The 19,260-nt window shown below is 36.3% G+C and overlaps 1 protein-coding gene across 1 annotated transcript in view; it reads left to right on the top strand.

The window, feature by feature from the left end:
- The window catches only part of LOC136831250 (beta-alanyl-bioamine nonribosomal peptide synthetase ebony-like), an 81,337-nt gene that overhangs the window by 49,497 nt on the left and 12,580 nt on the right, over positions 1-19,260 (top strand). The window contains exons 6-7 of the mRNA XM_067091314.1: positions 15,252-15,470; positions 15,694-15,840. Coding sequence (XP_066947415.1) covers positions 15,252-15,470; positions 15,694-15,840 — 366 coding nt within the window. The remainder of the gene's footprint in view (positions 1-15,251; positions 15,471-15,693; positions 15,841-19,260) is intronic.

Raw genomic sequence — 19,260 nt, 5'->3', positions numbered from 1 at the left:
AATCATGTCCGAAGATAAACAAACCCCACTTAGAGGCGAAAGGCGCGTCCATTTTGAGAGAGAGAGAGAAAGACTGAATGACAACAGGGTGAATATCCCTGTTCTTTAACAAATATATACAGACACAGGAACAAATTATTTATGCAGGCACAGAAACACAATTATTCTCTTTTATTCAAAAGTCACAGTACATTGAGTGAAAGTCTGTTGTCAAGCGCATCTACTCCGTATGGGGGTAATGCCGTCAGTGCACCTCACGCAATGCACTGTAGGCATTACTTAAGGTTCTTTGCAGCGTGCCTTCGGCCCCTAGCTGCAATCCCTTTTGTTCCTTTTACTGTACCTCCTTTTATATTCTCTTCCATCTCACTTTCCACCCTCACCTAACAATTGATTCATAGTGCAACTGCGAGGTTTTCCTCCTGTTACACTCTTCAAACCTTTTACTGTCAATTTCCGTTACAGCGCTGAGTGACCTCATAGGACCCAGTGCTTGGCCTTGTGCCTTAATTCTATATTCAATTCAGTTCAACCCAAGCGCATCTAAAGTATCAGAGAGTGAATTTCAAAAATAAATATATGCACAATTTCAATAAACTCTGTTCACACATGTCGAGTTTACTGGTAACATTCAGCTAACTTGCATAAATATAAAAGCACAAAAGTTAGTATCAATTCGGTCGCTAATTAGGGGAAAGAAAACACTAGGCAAAAGAGCGTATCCCAGAGGGACAGCATTAGGAATAGGTAGCTGGCCAGATAAAACACCATCAAGTATTACATAAACAGAACCGTCGCATACATTACAGATCAGTTTACAAGGAGGATAAGTAAAGTTAAAGTATGCATTTAACGAACAGAAAGTATGGGTTTGCAAGTTAAGTTGTTCCCGGAAAATTAACACTGGTTCAAGAGTACTGTGAACATCTACAAATTTTCAAAAATGAAAAAGGATTTATAATGAAATTTTTACCTTTATTTGAAGTAGGAACCGACATTAAACTTTTGGATGGGAGTGCTAAATCGGTAATTATTCTAAGCAGCATGTTTAAAAAGAGCTTGTTCCAGGATAGATAAGGATCGATATATTTTGGAGTAAGGTAGAATAAGTTGGGAAACATTTTGGTAAATGCTTTGAAATGCATGTACAAAATCACTTAGACGCTTCTTGTCTTGAAAGACTCGTACAGAATATATTTTAGATTTAATTAAACTGGACATTGAATTTATCAAGAGGCTGGTTGCCGTTTTATAATCATCAGACGCAAAGTGAAGAAAGCAAGGAAAGAAAGGTGAATAGCTTTCTCGAATTGGTAAAAAAGAAATGTTAATAAGGAAGCTACTTTGAAAATTATTTTTTGTTACCGCATGTCTTATTACGTATACGTAGGGCATGGTTATATTTTAACACACTGGGATGGTTCGACATGTTGGCTAGTTTTTAAAGATGTCTACGTGTCTGATTCAATAGTGATAAATATAGCTATACCGTAACAGATAACTGAAATCCACAACAACATAAACCATGTTATTCCTTCATTTTCTTAGGGATTCTCAAAATACATTAAGGTACTGAAACTCGATCACTGTCTGCGGCTTCTTTCCCAATATACCTGAAAGTTAAGATGAAATTTCCGCTTGATAAATTCCGGGGAGGTCCATTAGTGGAGGTGTATCGCCGGGCCAATTTCTATGTAGATAAGGCTTGAAAATATGCATTGACTCGAAAGATGGCGGAAGAGAATTTTTCCCGTAGAAAATAATCTTTGATAACATCTCCAAAAATAATTTGATACAGTGTCATTCAGCTAGTGTAGATTTTCTGGAATAATAATTATTATTATTATTATTATTATTATTATTATTATTATTATTATTATTATTATTATTATTATTACCCTGGGGATGATTACTGAAATGTTAAAATGTGTCTGCCTCTCTGTTATAACATCTCCAAAAATAATTTAATACAGTGTCATTTACCTAGGTTTCTCTGGAAGTATTATTATTATTATTATTATTATTATTATTATTATTATTATTATTATTATTATTATTATTACCCTTGGGATGGTTACTGAAATATTAAAAAGTTTCTCTCTCTCTCTCTCTCTCTCTCTCTCTCTCTCTCTCTCTCTCTCTCTCTCTCTCTCTCTCTCTCAATTCTGAATTTTCCAAAGGAGCGGCTAAAGGTAATTTAACCTTTGGGTCTAAATTGCTCTTTAGCTTTGCTTCAAGTTTCTTTTTCACCAACGAGGTTTATTAAAATTCTTTCGGCGCCACTCGTGTAATTAAAGGTCTTTCTATGATGTGAAGATTGGTGGAATTGCTGATAAATGTGCTGTTAGCGAACAGTTAATAATAATAATAATAATAATAATAATAATAATATTATATTGTTGTTGTTGTAGTTGTTGAGGCAAACGTACATTACGTTTCCTTAATAAAGTTACAAGTTTATACAGCATATCCAAAAGAAATTTGATTCAGAATTGCTCGATGCAGAAGATTTGCAAGTGGTTGGTATAAGTCACAATTTTTTGTATGGTCTTAACATCACATCTCAAATTTCACGGACGTGCCAAGACTCAATCACAGAGTCTGTCCATGTTTCCGGTTTCGATTAAGTTCGGAGACGAAATTTCCATATTCGGAATTCCGAGGCGACCGTTAATCGGGGGTACATGGAGAAGCCCATTTCTATGTAGATAAGGCTTGGAAATATGCATGGCTTTTAGGAAACGGGAAAAGAATTTTTGCAATGTTTCAACGTCATCACCATTTGCCTCGTAGGGGGAGGGGGCCAGTGCCGTCAGTGCACCTCACGCGGTGCACTGTAAGCAGCACTTGAATCTGTGGATTTCGACTTAGTTCTCAATATATATAAAAGATATAATCGTGCGGTGCACTGTAGGCATTACTGAAGGTTCTTTGCAGCGTCCCTTCGGCCCCCAGCTGCAACCTCTTTGATTCCTTTTACTGTACCTCCGTTCATATTCTTTCTCTTCTTACTTTCCTCAACCCTCTCCTAACAATTGATTCATAGTGCAACTGCGAGGTTTTCCTCCTGTTACACCTTTCAGACCTTTCTACTCTCAATTTCCGTTCCAGCGCTGAATGACCTCATAGGTCCCAGCGCCAGGCTTTTGGCCTAAATCCTATATTCCCTCCTTCCATTATCACCATTTGAGGAAAATAATGTTTTTTATTCTTAGATTTTGAATTCCCATACCAATGTGAAAAATAGGTCCTGGACTTATAACTTGGGGGCGATTATGGAAATTAGCCCTCTGAGGTTTTTCTGGGTTTTGTCTCTCTGGAGACCTACATTTGGGCACTAGGATTCTTACCAGTTTTAGGATTTTTGTACCTTTAAAAATACGTATCCACTGTCTAAACATATTTTCATATTTTAGTTGTCGATCCGCAAGCACTGGGACCTATGAAATCATTCAGAGCTGAAAGGGAAATTGAGAGTAGGCAGGTTTGAAACGTGTAACAGGAGGAAAACCTCGCAGTTACACCATGAAACAATTATTAGGAGAGGGTGGAAAGTAAGATGGTAGGAAGATAATATGAACGGAGGTACAATAAAAAGGAACGAAAGGGGTTGCAGCGACGGGTCGAAGGGACGCTGAAAAGAACCCTTAGTAATGCCTACAGTGCACCGCACGAGTCCATCTTCCTATATACTCGTATATTGAGAACTAAGTCGAAATCCACAGATTCATATGAATCGGTAGACATCTCCAAAACTAAAAGTAGCGTGTCAAGTTCTCGGTCTACAGTTCTTTTATGCAATTTTAATGGTAACGAACACTATTAATTGAGTGTACCCAATGGACCAAATGTACCCAGTGGGCAGATGAACCCAATGTACTAGATGTACCCACTGGACAAAATATACCCATATGGTACATTTTGTCCACTGGTTATTTTAGCATATATATATATATATATATATATAGTAAAATAATTTTGCAATTTGGATATAGTTTGTCTATTGGTATATTTTGTCTCTGTAGGGTCTCTGCTGAGATCATTACCTCAAAAAGGATGAACACTGAGTACTTGATTAGCCATGTTATTTGCTCTGTTTATTTTTATTTACATTCCCGTTGTAACATCACCCTAACAGATGGCGCTAGTATGTACTTTTGCGACAGACTCTCGCAGATGCATTTTCCTTCTTTAGTTCCAATTTAAAATTGATTGTTCTTGTTCTTGTTCTTGATCACACTGTTATCAGCCAATCATCAGATTTCATCATATTCTCTCTCTCTCTCTCTCTCTCTCTCTCTCTCTCTCTCTCTCTCTCTCTCTCTCTCTCTCGGTACAAAACCGCTTCCGCACCTTGTTATTACAGGTTGTTTCAAAGAAACGAATAATAATGCATTAATTGATTCCACGAAGCTAAATTGCTCTTTGAACTGTGATTGTAATTGTTTGCGTTATCAAAGAACTTTATTGAATCGCTGTCTTTGACGTTCTTGTAATTAAATAGCTCCTCACTCAGAATGAAAATTAACTTACTATTATTGTTGACAACAATTGCAGCTTCATTAGCACTGCACTAAAAGAGAGACATTATTATTATTATTATTATTATTATTATTATTATTATTATTATTATTATTATTATTATTATTATTATTATTATTATTATTGTGCACGTTTGTAATTAATGAATAAAGGCCATTACTTTCTAGGAGGGATTCCACCGAGTAGGCTGTTGATTTGTAAATAATGGAATAAGTGAAATAAAGCAAAATGGTGAAAATAATTCGTACATTAATTATTGATAAACAAGTCAACCAACGTAGAAATCACAGAACTGTATTTTGTTTTATTGTTGTTGTTGTTGTTGTTGATGTTAATTGTTAGTGTCAGAAAATAATGATCAACATAAATTGATTAGAATGGGCAGCAGTGAGTTGCAGTAGCCGCGAGAGAGAGAGAGAGAGAGAGAGAGAGAGAGAGAGAGAGAGAGGAGAGGAGAGGGAATCTCAAATTAATGAAAAATGTTTTGGCTGTAGGGAAATGAGTTAAAAAAAAAAAAAAATATGGTAAATTCGAGCAAATAAAGTGTTTTTCAGTTCCAGAGCTTAATGAAAGGTTCTCAGAGTAAAAAAAAAAAAAAAAAAAAAGATTACGTTGAAAATGTGATACAGGAATGCCTTAACAAACTACTCAACTATATATCTCGCCTAGAGCTCTCTCTCTCTCTCTCTCTCTCTCTCTCTCTCTCTCTCTCTCTCTCTCTCTCTCTCTCTCTGACTGCAAAACAACTGAATGATGATGATGAATGTGAAAAGAGAGCCGAGAAATATAACAAAATCTTTTGAAAATCTTTAATAACGAAGTTTTCTTGTCTTTTTCTTTATATGGGACTACTACAAATGATTCCAAAAATATTCGTTTTCCCCGAAATACACGAATTTACTAAATGAAGAAAGTGAAATTGTTTACTCTGGATGTAACAAATAGGCATCCTTTCTTTTTACTATTTTCCAAGCTGAGAGAGAGAGAGAGAGAGAGAGAGAGAGAGAGAGAGAGAGAGAGAGAGATTGACTGACTTTCGACTCCCCCAGTTTTGACAGATAATCGAAAATATTCTCCAGGAAGAGAGGAAGGGAATTCTCTGTCCAATTACCTTCTGCCAAATGAGAACTCGGGCTTGGCCCCTTTCTTTGAGGGGGAAAGGATTGCAAGTCTTGTTAAAACTTGGTAGAAACGTTGATGTTGACCTTTGTTTGGTTACTGGGCCAAAAGAATTTTGTTCTATAATTGTCAAGGGACGTATTGAATTCTAAGATATTCAGTGAGGACTTTCATCTCCCTGATTGGTTCGTTTCCTTGACGAGTTTCTTAGGCTGCTTCGGATATTGAATCCATTATTCAACTTGCAATATGCGCTTATACACACACAAACACACGATATATATATATATATATATATATATATATATATATATATATATATATATATATATATATATATAATATATATATATATATATATATATATATATATATATATATATATATATATATATATATTGTATAAGAAATATATGTATGAAAATATGTATGTGTATATTCATATATATATATATATATATATATATATATATATATATATATATATATATATATATATATATATATATATATATATATATATATATATATGTGTGTGTGTGTGTATGTGTGTACCGTCCAGTAAGTCTTTTCTGATTAATGTAAAATCGTCTATGTACAGCCACTCATTTATATTCACGCTCTCGAATCCCAATACTACCTATAAAGTGGAAGTGATGATGCCATTAGCGTCTAACCATTAACCTGTTAATTCCAATGCTGTGTCTGCATGAATCATTTCTACTGCTGGCCATTTGGAGTGGACCTTTAAATGATGTAATTTCGCAAATCGGACTCCCGCTTGAATGGACAATTTCACCCTTATTAATGGGATTTGTGTCGAGTTCATTGAGAGACATTAATCATGAACAATTAGGTTTTGTTAGATTGATACGACAGGTTTTTTTTGGGGGGGAGGGGCGGGGTTTCTGTTCCAAGTTCCCCCAACAAATGAGGATTATCGTCTTATTTTCTCCATCCACACCCACCGATTGTTATCGAAAATTTCCTTCTGAAGGTTACTGTTACTAACTGTCGCCATAAATGACCTTATCAGTAATCTTATATCACTTCATAGTGTCTGAAAGGACATGCTCTCTTTTTTTTTTAAATTTAATGTATGATTGAAGGACAAGTTTAACAAGTAAGAAATGCGCCGAAGTTTCTTCGGCGCAACCGATTTTTCTGTACAGCATATAATACTGTATGAAACACTCAGTCACGGGCCATGAAACTCTCAGCCGCGGCCCATGAAGCTTTCAGCCACGGCCCGATGGTGACATGTGTTGTTGGCATCTACAGCGGTGGCAGACGCACGATCATGGTTAACTTTAACCTTAAATAAAATAAAAACTACTGAGGCAAGAGGGTTGCAATTTGGTATGTTTGGTGAGTTGGGGGGTGGATGATCACATACTAATTTGCAGCCCTATAGCCTCAGTGGTTTTTAAGATCTGAGGGCGGACGGACAGACTAAAAACCATCTCAACAGTTTTCTTTTACAGAAAACTAAAATTGGCCTACCGTCTCCATCGGTATTTGTTCCTTGTTTTCTCCATTTGTCATTCCCTAAATATAGTACCTTCTCGCAATTCACAAAACAAATAATGACACCAACTCTCTCTCTCTCTCTCTCTCTCTCTCTCTCTCTCTCTCTCTCTCTCTCTACAAAACCGCTTCCGCACCTTGTTATTACAGGTTGTTTCAAAGAAACGAATAATGATGCATTAATTGATTCCACGAAGCTACATTGCTCTTTGAACTGTGATTGTAATTGTTTGCGTTATCAAAGAACTTTATTGAATCGCTGTCTTTGACGTTCTTGTAATTAAATAGCTCCTCACTCAGACTGGAAATTAACTTACTGTTATTGTTGACAACAATTGCAGTTTCATTAACACTGCACTAAAAGAGACACATTATTATTATTATTATTATTATTATTATTATTATTATTATTATTATTATTATTATTATTATTATTATTATAATTATTATTCACATTTGTAGTTTGTTCATAAAGGCCATTACTTTCCAGGAGGGAGTCACCGCGTAGGATGTCGGTCTGTAAATAATGGAATAATTGAAATACCGCAAAATGGTGAAAATAATTCGTACATTAATTATTGATAAACATGTCAACCAATGTAGAGATCGCAGAACTGTGTTTTTTTTTTATTGTTGTTGATGATCTTAATCGTCAGTATCAGAAAATACTGATCAGCGTAAATTTATTGGAATGGGCAGCAGTGAGCTGCAGTACCCTAGCGAGAGAGAGAGAGAGAGAGAGAGAGAGAGAGAGAGAGAGAGAGAGAGAGAGAGAGAGAGAGAGAGAGAGCTGGAGGGAATCTCAAAGTAGTGAAAAATTTTTGGCTGTAAGGAAATGAGTTTAAAAAAATTATGGTAAATTCGAGAAAATAAAGTGTTTTTCAGTTTTCCAGGGTCTAATGAAAGGCTCTCAGTGTAAAAAAAAAAACAGATTACGTTGAAAATGTGATACAGGAATGCCTTAACAAACTACTCAACTAGAGCTCTCTCTCTCTCTCTCTCTCTCTCTCTCTCTCTCTCTCTCTCTCTCTCTCTCTCTCTCTCTCCATTTAATTATTAACAACTGAATGATGAAGATGAGTGTACGCGAAAGGTCATTAATGAAAAGAGAGCCCAAGAATAGAACATATTCTTTTGAAAAGCTTTAATAATGAAGATTTCTTGTCTTTTTAGTTTTCTGAAAAGAAAACTATCGTGCCGGCTTTGTCTGCCCGTCCGCACTTTTTTCTGTCCTCCCTTAGATCTTAAAGACTGCCTAGGTTAGAGGGCTACAAATTGGTATATTGATCATCCACATACCAATCATCAAACATACCAAATTGCAGCCCTCTAGCCGAAGTAGTTTTTATTTTATTTAAGGTTAAAATTAGCCATGATCGTGCTTCTGGCAATGCAACAACACAGGCCACCACGGCCGGCTGCGAGGTTTCATGGGGCCACGGTTCATTCAGCATTATACCAAGACCACCGAAGGATAGGTCTATTTTTAGGTGGCCTTGATTATAAACTGTACAGAAAACTCGATTGCGACAAAAAAAACTTCGGCGCATTTTTTACTTTACTTAGGACTACTCCAAATAATTCCAAAAATATTCTTTTCCCTCGAATACACGAGTTTACTAAATGAAGAAAGTGAAATTGTTTACTCTGGATGTAACAAATGACCATCCTTTCTTTTTACTATTTTCCAAGCTGAGAGCGAGAGAGAGAGAGAGAGAGAGAGAGAGATTGACTGACTTTCGACTCCCCCAGTTTTGACAGATAATCGAAAGTATTTTCCAGGAAGGAAGGGAATTCTCTGTCCAATTACCTTCTGCCAAATGAGAACTCGGGCTTGGCCCCTCTTCTCTTTTTTTATTTATTTATTTATTTATTTTTTTTTTTTTTTTTTTTTTTTTGAGGGGGAAAGGATTGTAAGTCTTGTTAAAACTTGGTAGAAACGTTGATGTTGGCCTTTGTTTGGTTACTGGGCCAAAAGAATTGTGTTCCCTGTTTTGCCAAGGGACGTTCTGAATTCTAAGATATTCAGTGAAGACTTTCATCCCCCTGATTGGTTCGTTTCCTTGACTTGACGAGTTTCTTAGCTGTTTCGGATTAGTGAATCCATTATTCAACTTGCAATATGCGCTTATGCACACTCACACACACACACACACACACACACACGCATTCATATATAATATATACAGTATATATGTATATATATAATATATATATATACACATACAGTATATATGTGTATATATATATGTACATTATATATATACATATATATATATATATATATATATATATATATATATATATATATATATATATATATATATATATATATATATATATATAAATATATATATATATATATATATATATATATATATATATTCATATATATATATTCATATATTGTATAAAAAATATATATATATATGGAAAAATGTGTGTATTTTCATATATATATATATACGTATGTATGTTTGTACCGTCCAGTAAGTCTTTTCTGATTAATGCAAAATTGTCCATGTACAGCCACTCATTTATATTCAGGCTCTCGAATCCCAATACTACCTATAAAGTGGAAGTGATGATGCCATTAGCGTCTAACCATTAACCTGTTAATTCCAATTGCTGTGTCTGCATGAATCATTTCTACTGCTGGCCATTTGGAGTGGACCTTTAAATGATGTAATTTCGCAAATCGGACTCCCGCTTGAATGGACAATTTCACCCTTATTAATGGGATTTGTGTCGAGTTCATTGAGAGACATTAATCATGAACAATTAGGTTTTGTTAGGTTGATATGTCAGGTCTTTTTTTGGGGGGGCGGGGTTCTGTTCCAAGTTCCCCCAACAAATGAGGATTATCGTCTTATTTTCTCCACCCACACCCACCGTTTGTTATCGAAAATTACCTTCTGAAGGTTACTGTTACTAACACTCGCCATAAATGAGCTTATCAGCAATCTTATATCACTTCATAGTGTCTTAAAGGACGTTCTCTCTTTTTTTAAAACTTAATGTATGGTTGAGGGATAAGTTTAACAAGTAAAAAATGCGCCGAAGTTTCTTCGGCACAATCGATTTTTCTGTACAGCTTATAATACCGTATGAAACTCTCAGCCGCCACCCTTGAAACTTTCAGTCACAGCCAGGTGGTGGCCTGAGTTGTTGGAACTTATAGTGGTGCCAGACGCACGATCATGGTTAACTTTAACCTTAAATGAAATCAAAACTACTGAGGCTAGAGGGCTGCAATATGGTATGCTTGCTGAGTGGAGGGTGGAGGATCAGCATACCAATTTGCAGCCCTATATCCTCAGTAGTCTTTAAGACCTGAGGGCGGACGGACAGACTAAAAGCCATCTCAAAAGTTTTCTTTTACAGAAAACTAAAATTGGCCTACCGTCTCCATCTGTATTTGTTTCTTGTTTTCTCCATTTGTCATTCCCTAAATACAGTACCTTCTTGCAATTCACAAAACAAATATGACACCATCCCATGGTGGCATATACTTTATACACAACTTTCCTTTATTTTTACAACTTATGTTTTTTTATTTGTTTTCGGGTCTGGAAACCTTAGACTCAGTTTTTCCTCCTATCCCGCATTTTTTCTATTTTTCTGTAATCTTTGTACGAATATTCTGAACATAGTCAAAACATTCATATAACTTCTGTTTGCAATATATTCTCCCTCGCCGTAATTGGTATTGTAACCAGCTTTTCTGGTTATTCATTGAACTATTTATCCTTTGATCCATTTAGTGTTTCAGCCCTTTTGGTGTGTTTGGTCGTACATTGGTCGTATATTGATGTTTGAAGTTTGAAATCGATCCCTTTGTTATCTCAAAACACCAAGAAAAGAAACTACCGGTGACTGAAAATTATCACAGCCGTTGATTTTAAAAGAGAAGATAAATTATCCGATATAGCTTTAGTTATCAACGGCGCCGTTGATGTAAATGAAAAGTTGGTAAAATGGCTGGAGGAAGTTTTGAGAGAGAGAGAGAGTGTGTCACAGGATCAATATTATGGTTTGAAGGGAGGATGAGGATGTCAGGATCCTTGTGGAAGACCTCCCCCGGTGGGGGGATGCTGGGGTCGGGGGGGAAGTTACCCTGCGAAGTGTAATTATTGTCACCACTTAAGACGCTAATCACAAGAGTGAGGTGAGAGAAGGAGGAGGAGAGGAGAGAGATGTGGTTATCAGTGGAGGTAGGAGGTAGAGAATTATCGATCCATCTCTCTCTCTCTCTCTCTCTCTCTCTCTCTCTCTCTCTCTCTCTCTCTCTCTCGGCACTAATGGGGAAGGTGAAGTGGTTATCATAGAGGAGTTGCTGTGCTTTACTTAGGCTCCATATTGGATACTGTCTCTCTTTTGGAATATATATTGATACTTTCCTCAGGAATATTTCTGAAGTGAAGGTTGATTGCTGATTGGGTATTTGCAAGTTCAAATATTGCATATGCATATCTGTTGCTTCAGTCCCCCTCAGCGGTTGGTCTGCAAAAATGGATAGATGCAACTTAGGAGGAAGCTTTTAATACAGAATTCAATTTTAACCCTGTAAAGACAAAATGCTTGGTTTTTTATGTTAACCTGAAAGTGAAAATACTGAGCCTTTTAAGACTGGTATTGAGATTGAATATGTAAAATCATCCAAGTACTTGGGGTGTATTATAACGTGGAATTGAATTATAATGACGATATAATTAGGACAAGAAGTAAAATTTGAATAATAATGACAATATAATTGGGACAAGAAGTAATCATTTTGAATTATAATGAGAATATAATTAGGACAAGTAAAATTTTAATTATAATGACGATATAATTGGGACAGGAAGTAAAATTTGAATAATAATGACAATATAATTAGGACAAGAAGTAAAATTCGGATTATAATGACGATATAATTGGGACAAGAAGTAAAATTAGAATTATAGTGACGATGTAATTGGAACAAGAAGTAAAATTTGAATTATAATGACGATGTAATTGGGACAAGAAGTAAAAATTGAATTATAATGACGATATAATTGGTACAAGAAGTAAAATTTGAATTATAATGACGATGTAATTGGGACAAGAAGTAAAATTTGAATTATAATGACGATGTAATTTGGACAAGAGGTAAAAATTTAATTATAATGACGATATAATTGGGACAAGAAGCAAAATTTTAATTATAATGATATAATTGGTACAAGAAGTAAAATTTTAATTATAATGATATAATTGGGACAAGGAGTAAAATTTGAATTATAATGACGATATAATTGGGACAAGAAGTAAAATTTTAATTATAATGATATAATTGGACAAGAAGTAAAATTTTAATTATAATGATATAATTGGGACAAGAAGTAAAATTTGAATTATAATGATATAATTGGTACAAGAAGTAAAATTTGAATTATGATGATTTAATTGGGACAAGAAGTAAAATTTTAATTATAATGACGATATAATTGGAACAAGAAGTAAATTTTATGCTGGATTCAACATCATGTTGAGAAAATTTTATTTTGCAGATAAAGAGATGAAGATGTTTGTATTTAAACAATTCTGTCTACATATATGTGGGTGCAAAATGTGGTTGGGTGGTTCTTACTCTACGAACTTAGTTAAACAAAAGTTTTGGAGTTGGCTACCATAAGACTGTCAAAAAGATTTTAAACCTCTCGTATCATGAGAGCAACCATTATGCTAGTCAGATAACTTCATAAGCTTAATACGATTTGCAGTAAAAGTGTCGCAGTTTCCAGAAATTATTATTATTATTATTATTATTATTATTATTATTATTATTATTATTATTATTATTATTATTATTATTAGGGACAGTACAGATGAATATAGTAACTGTGTTGATGGCTTTTAATTATCACCTTATAAACATTTCATCATAATTTTATTAAGGTCAAATAGAAGACATTCATGTTCTATTAGCTTTATTTCCTCTCATAATTACAAAAGTGAATGAAATAAGATACCAGGTATTTATTTATATAAGACAGGTAGGTTACAGTTAATGGGTAGACTGGTGGGCTGAATTTTGACTGGCTGTTTGCTGATGCTGTTGCGTCGGGTTCCGGGGCGTTGCGGTCTTTTGGGTTGGGGGATGGGGGTGAAGGGTTGGGGGGCAGTATGAGAGAATTGGGACTCCCGTGGGTATCACCCATCCCCCATCTTCCTAAGCCTTTATACCAATCGAAATTTACTTGTTTCAAATTCTGTTCCTAAACACACACACACATATGGGAATAGGGTGAATGATGAAAAAAGAATATATAGATGAACATTTGTGAACCTTTTTCCGATAGCCGCAAGTGACTTGGGTCTAGGTAACGCTAACAAAAATACGTTTTGAGACGGAAAACATTCAATTATCAAAAGCCGAAACCTTTTCATTTAGCACAGCGTAGAAAGAACCCGCGTTACTGACAAGGCGGCAGCCCTGATAATATAACAATAAGAAACTGATAAATAGCTTCGACATGCTGTGGTGATGCGCTGAAGTCATGGTGGATAGGGTGTGGAAATTTCTGAAAGAAAGAGAATGGTATTTAGAGAGAGAGAGAGGGGGGGGAGGGAGGGGGGAACCATGAATCCAGCTTTGCCGTGATAGGTGCTTCTATTTTGGGCCATCGCCACCTGTTGCGTTCGCTCTTGGCCTCGCAATTTGCATTGTCTTGTCTAACGCACTTAGGCGCGCTTTCCCTTCGAAATGGGGGAGGTGGCGGATGCTGGTAGTGTGGGGAAAGGGATTTTTGGTTTGTAGGTTATAAAGTCATTGTTGCCCTTACCTTAATTTTATTGGTTCTCCCTCTAAACGGGCGAGATTTATTTCATTGTTTTGGATTAGTGTTTTTTAAAAGTGATTTGTAATATTATCCTTAAATCACATACTTTGGCTTGCTTATGCATTTTGTGAAAGCAACTTTATATATATATATATATATATATATATATATATATATATATATATATATATATATATATATATATATATATATATATATATATAATAAACTTACACCCTTGGTATAACAACCAAGGATATATACTCCCTTTACACTAATCACTTTTATCCGTTAGAACAGAATACTTTAATGTTTTTTCCAGTCTTTTGTTTATCCCAGTGCAATACATTGCTGCATAACGGCATATGAGAGATTGATTTTATAAAGCAGGACTCTGATGCTTTCCCTCGGCAAGGGATTAAAGGTATCTTACACAAAAACCCACTTAGACAGGAAGCCGCGTAGGAGACTGAGGACAGAGGAACGCTGTTAGACTGCCGATGATAAATTGAAGCACAGAAATAAATGGCTTTCAACCCTTCTTTTATAAGGAAAAAAATTTTTCTATGGTGGTGATGTATATATGGAATATTGGGCAAAGAGAGGCTGTTCATTCGTGGTATAACAGCAGCAGCGAAAGCGCACTCACTGGAGACCAGATAAATGAACGATGAGCATAAAATATACCGGTATTCTCATTTGATTGTAAATATGACAGGAATGTGTCGAGCGCCTAGAAGTAAATCAGTACGCTAATTAAGTGTATACTTTAGCAAAAGCATGAGAATATCAGGGACATTCCTTTAAAATGTTAACGCTCTTCATCTTTAGCAAAAAACGTGAGAATATCAGGAATATTCTTTTAAAATGTTAACTTTCTTCGTAAGTGTACAATAATATTTGGAAAGTTTTGCTTGCTTTTCTTGTGACCTAAATTTCGGCGAACATTTTATGGTATCACAATTTTTATACCAGCAGATGGTTCCGTATCTTAGCATTCCTCGGATAAGAAAAGGCTCCTTGTTTTCGTGGGGAACGTTGACAACAGGTTATTAGTATTTATAAATATAAATATGAAGGCGTATTAGGTGCCGCCTTTTGATATTTTCCTTGACATTGTAGCAAAAATGAGGAGTTTAACATCTGCCATCTCAGTGCGTCATTGTATTATCAACAGAGTTACATGCTTTACTTCTTATAAGCAAGAAAACTAATGTTATTGCAGTTTACCATTTAATGTTTCTTTTTATCTTTCAGGGAGTCGACAAACACACTGTCATAGAGATCCTGGCTGAGTCATTCACCACCAAGAATCCATTAGATGTTGCCGTAGGTGTCCCCAAGGCTGCACACAGATGCCTCCTCAACACGCTCTGGCCACGACTAGTTCAAGATGACCTTAGCTTCGTTGTGAAAGATCCTCAGAGGGGGATCTTAGGGGCAGTCATCAATACAGATTTCTTCAATGAACCGCAGGTATCGACTTTTAACTGTTGTCACACTGGCCTAGTAACAGTGACAAGGACAGTACAGTCTCAGAAGTGACGGATTTTTTTCTACCAAATATGCACAAGATGTACAATAGAGACGTGATGTGTTATATTCACAATGCATGACTCATTAGTAAGCATGCACTGGTTCAAAATTCTTGTGACCAGGAATAATAGGACACCTAATTTAAAAGTTCATTTCTTGACAGATCCGTGTTCCACCAAGTATGAGAGAAATTGCTGCTTTGCATGACACATTAGAAGAGGAGGCTCGTTATACCTTAAAACAAGAGAAGAGGGGCCAGAGATGGGTACATAACTTGTTCCTGGCAACAAACAACTGTTTATCTGCCCAGGTAAGAACTTACTCTCCACTATTAAACAACAAAAATTAAATATAAATTTTTTTACAGTACATAAATTTAAGAAAATTAGATGTGCATAAAATGAGCATCACATAATGCTTATTCTAGCCAGCCTGTCACTTTAGTATAAGTATTGTGGTATTAAGTATTGAGGTTTTCCTTGTTACAGCAGCATACTGTTGATCATTATTTAGGTTAGGAGTTGGCTGGTAGTATATACAGTACATTAGGTTGTGACTGATGATATGTATATGTTAGATATTGTTGAATACTTTCCCAGTATAATTGTGTCCAGTATGGTGCAAAATAAGTTTTTAAGCTTCATAGAATAACTGCTTAAGTACTTATGACTATTTTTTAACTGAATATAGTACATACAGTAGTGTGTACCATCACAAATAGAGTAACGTAGTTGGGAACCATAAGGACATAAACATTATGCTATTATTACTGTTTAAATTGTTGTAGATAATGTAAAATCTGTGTTCCTACACAAACATAAACCTTAATATTTTGCACTTGTTTGTATTAGTTAGAGGCCTAAGCCATCTGTTACAGGCAGAAAACACTGAAGGGCTTTTAGAAGGGATTACGGGAATGAGGTGATGAGGAATCAATTTTTCGTCTTGGTTCACTCAGCTGGTTGCTATAATGTCGGTTATACAGTACAGTACTAGCATAGTTTCAGAGAGTGCCCAGTGGTGTGCTCACACCAAACCTAATCACTATACAAATAAATTTGCACAACCTGAGCAGATGGGACTAGGTACATTTTTTTCTATTGCTGGAAGGTGAAACATGATAACATCGTACCTATTAGTTAACCATCATTTATGACCAGCCATTGTTTATAGTGATTGCTGAACTTCTTCAAATATACAAATTTAATGATAGATTTAATTGGTGCTACCAAAGCAGTTCACGGATGAAACTAATGTTCTCTTCTCAATGCTAGGCATTTAACAGTGAATTAGTTCATGGTCTTCTCCTGCAAAGAGGACTGGCTCAAAAACTTAAAAGTGAGCACCATTGTCAGAGTCCAGATGAGAGTAAGACTATGAATAATGGTTTGACCCTCAAAATGACTTGTCTTGGTCTTCCTCTCCAGTACACTAATTGGAGAGATTTTGGAGGATTTTTTTTATTTTTGACATTTAGGATGGTAGTTAACAAAGGCAAAATACCAGCGGTAGAAAGGAGTCAAAAGAATAGATTTTAGATCCTCATCTTGAAGTAGTCAGAACTGTACTACAGTGATGGAGTGAGCAGCAGTGGCTAACCTACTGGCACAACATAAGGAAAATTGGATCAAGCACAAGGAAACTGCAGTTTACCTCACTGAATATTCAACTGACTTTTTGCATGATACATAATTAATCACCACCAATTGTCACTATCTTTCAGCTGATCAACAATGTTAGCAAAGAACAACCTGAAGGAAATACAAAGTTAAAAAGATGGCCGACATGGCATTGCCAGTACCTCTAAATCCTGTATGTACTTGCCTACATACTGCCACTGCAGCATCATTTACTTCCTGGAGGTTCCTACTACAATTTTAGTCTTAGGAGTGAATGTACTGATCAGTAAGTGGTAGAACAGCATCAAGAAACTCCTGCCAAAATGAGGCAACAAAGTTTGTCAAGGTGCAAGATTGAACCAGGAGCATAAAAATGTTGTGTTCTGAACCTTTTGAGAAAATAAGTATTTTAACTATCACTGCTTCAGATATGAGCATTCTGGTCCTTGACAACATTTGGAGAAATGGTGCACTACAGTATCCTAACTATTTCAGTCTCTTGATCTGTAGTGGTCACCTGTGGTAAATATTAATGAGTAAAATGTAGTTATTTTTATTCAGCAAATGTTGAGACAGAAATGAAGATGAGGAGTCCAAGGAAAATATTTATTAACCTCCCTCCAGGTCATAAGGACAAACCATATTCAACTGTAAAGCTTTGCCGAAGGGCAAAATCAAGTTTTTTGTAATACATTTACTCTTTGTGCCCCCTGTGACAGGCAAACACCCTGTAAGTCTCCATTGCAGGGGTGCAGCACCATTACTTTGCAGAAGATGGTCAAGTCATGGCTAACGGACCTACTCCTGAAAGAAAAGTCACAGCTAATGTTTCAGTCAAAATTAAGCCCCAGTGGGTTTACGACTAGGTCCTGACATATTTCTCGACTCATTCAGCCTGGGGTCTACATGTCACCTGCCAGCTGCTGGCCATTTTTGGGCATTGGGTAGGTGCCCAGTTCATTTTATCACAGAGTTAAAATCACTTGCAATGTCAGGTATCTGAATGTCATCACCTATGAATTGGCCGATGTCTCACCAGTGTCCAGCCGGGAACCTGACACATCTTTTGGGCACCGGGACAAATTTGGGTTAAGTAAATCTGTCCATACATCCATGGGGCACCGTACTGGCACTTGCCAGACAACTGCTGGCGCCAGGCCAATTTCTGGCAGGACATTGGCCAGCGTCTATAGGATATAAAAGCTGGCATCACAGCTAAGTGATCAGATTACAAGTGCTCACACATCACAAAGTGTTTTAAAATTTTTTTTAGTAAAGTTAAAGTTGTACAAAATGCCAAAAGGGCTGATGGGAAGCAAGAGGAAGAAATGATGTAGATAGTGAATGGAGAAGATCAAAGCAACACCTCTATGTATACCACACCCGCAAATTAACTCATGCTCGCCGGATTGCGGCTGTTGGTTGCCCAGTGCAATACAGATGCACTTTCAGCTTTTGAGAATTGGCGGGAACCCTGCCAAATACTGCAGGAACATTGCACCAGGAAAATTGGGCAATTGCCGGCCGGCCACCCCCTGGGCCAGTAAAGGCTGCTAGTGGGCCCTTTTTCAAAGAGACCATGTCAGCCCTATCTGGCAATTTTTATTCCAACCTGTACATGCTAGCCAGTGCCTAGGAATCGGGCTCACTGGCCGGATACCAGGTTAAATGTGACTTAGGCATAAGGAGGCACTAGGTAGGAAGGAAAGGATTCCATGTCTATTTAGGCAAAAGTTAGTGGCAGACCTATTTAGATGTGTTGATTTATGTAGTTGCTGGAGGATATTAGTCCATCTAATGGAATGGATACCCTATGGCAACTAATTGCCTCCATAGATTTTGTGCAGGCATGTGGGCCAAAGAGACCATAGTATGATGGAGATTGGTTTAGAAGAGGCACAGTAACAACCCTTCAGTCCTGCTCAGGTGACTAAGTTGCATATGCATCATGAGCAGTAATACTTGATGGTGCATTTCATTTGGTCATTCGCAGGGTGTTTTGTAGGCAATGGTCAGTTTTTTAGATTTAAGTGACTAGGACTAATCAGCACAGAGGATTGATTTTTCCCCTGGTTTGGTTAAAAATCATCTAGCAGCTGCATGCTTCAGTT

The sequence above is a fragment of the Macrobrachium rosenbergii genome, chromosome 48, assembly GCF_040412425.1.
Source record: "Macrobrachium rosenbergii isolate ZJJX-2024 chromosome 48, ASM4041242v1, whole genome shotgun sequence".
Lineage (NCBI taxonomy): Eukaryota > Metazoa > Arthropoda > Malacostraca > Decapoda > Palaemonidae > Macrobrachium > Macrobrachium rosenbergii.
This window is presented reverse-complemented; position numbering and strand designations above follow the sequence as displayed.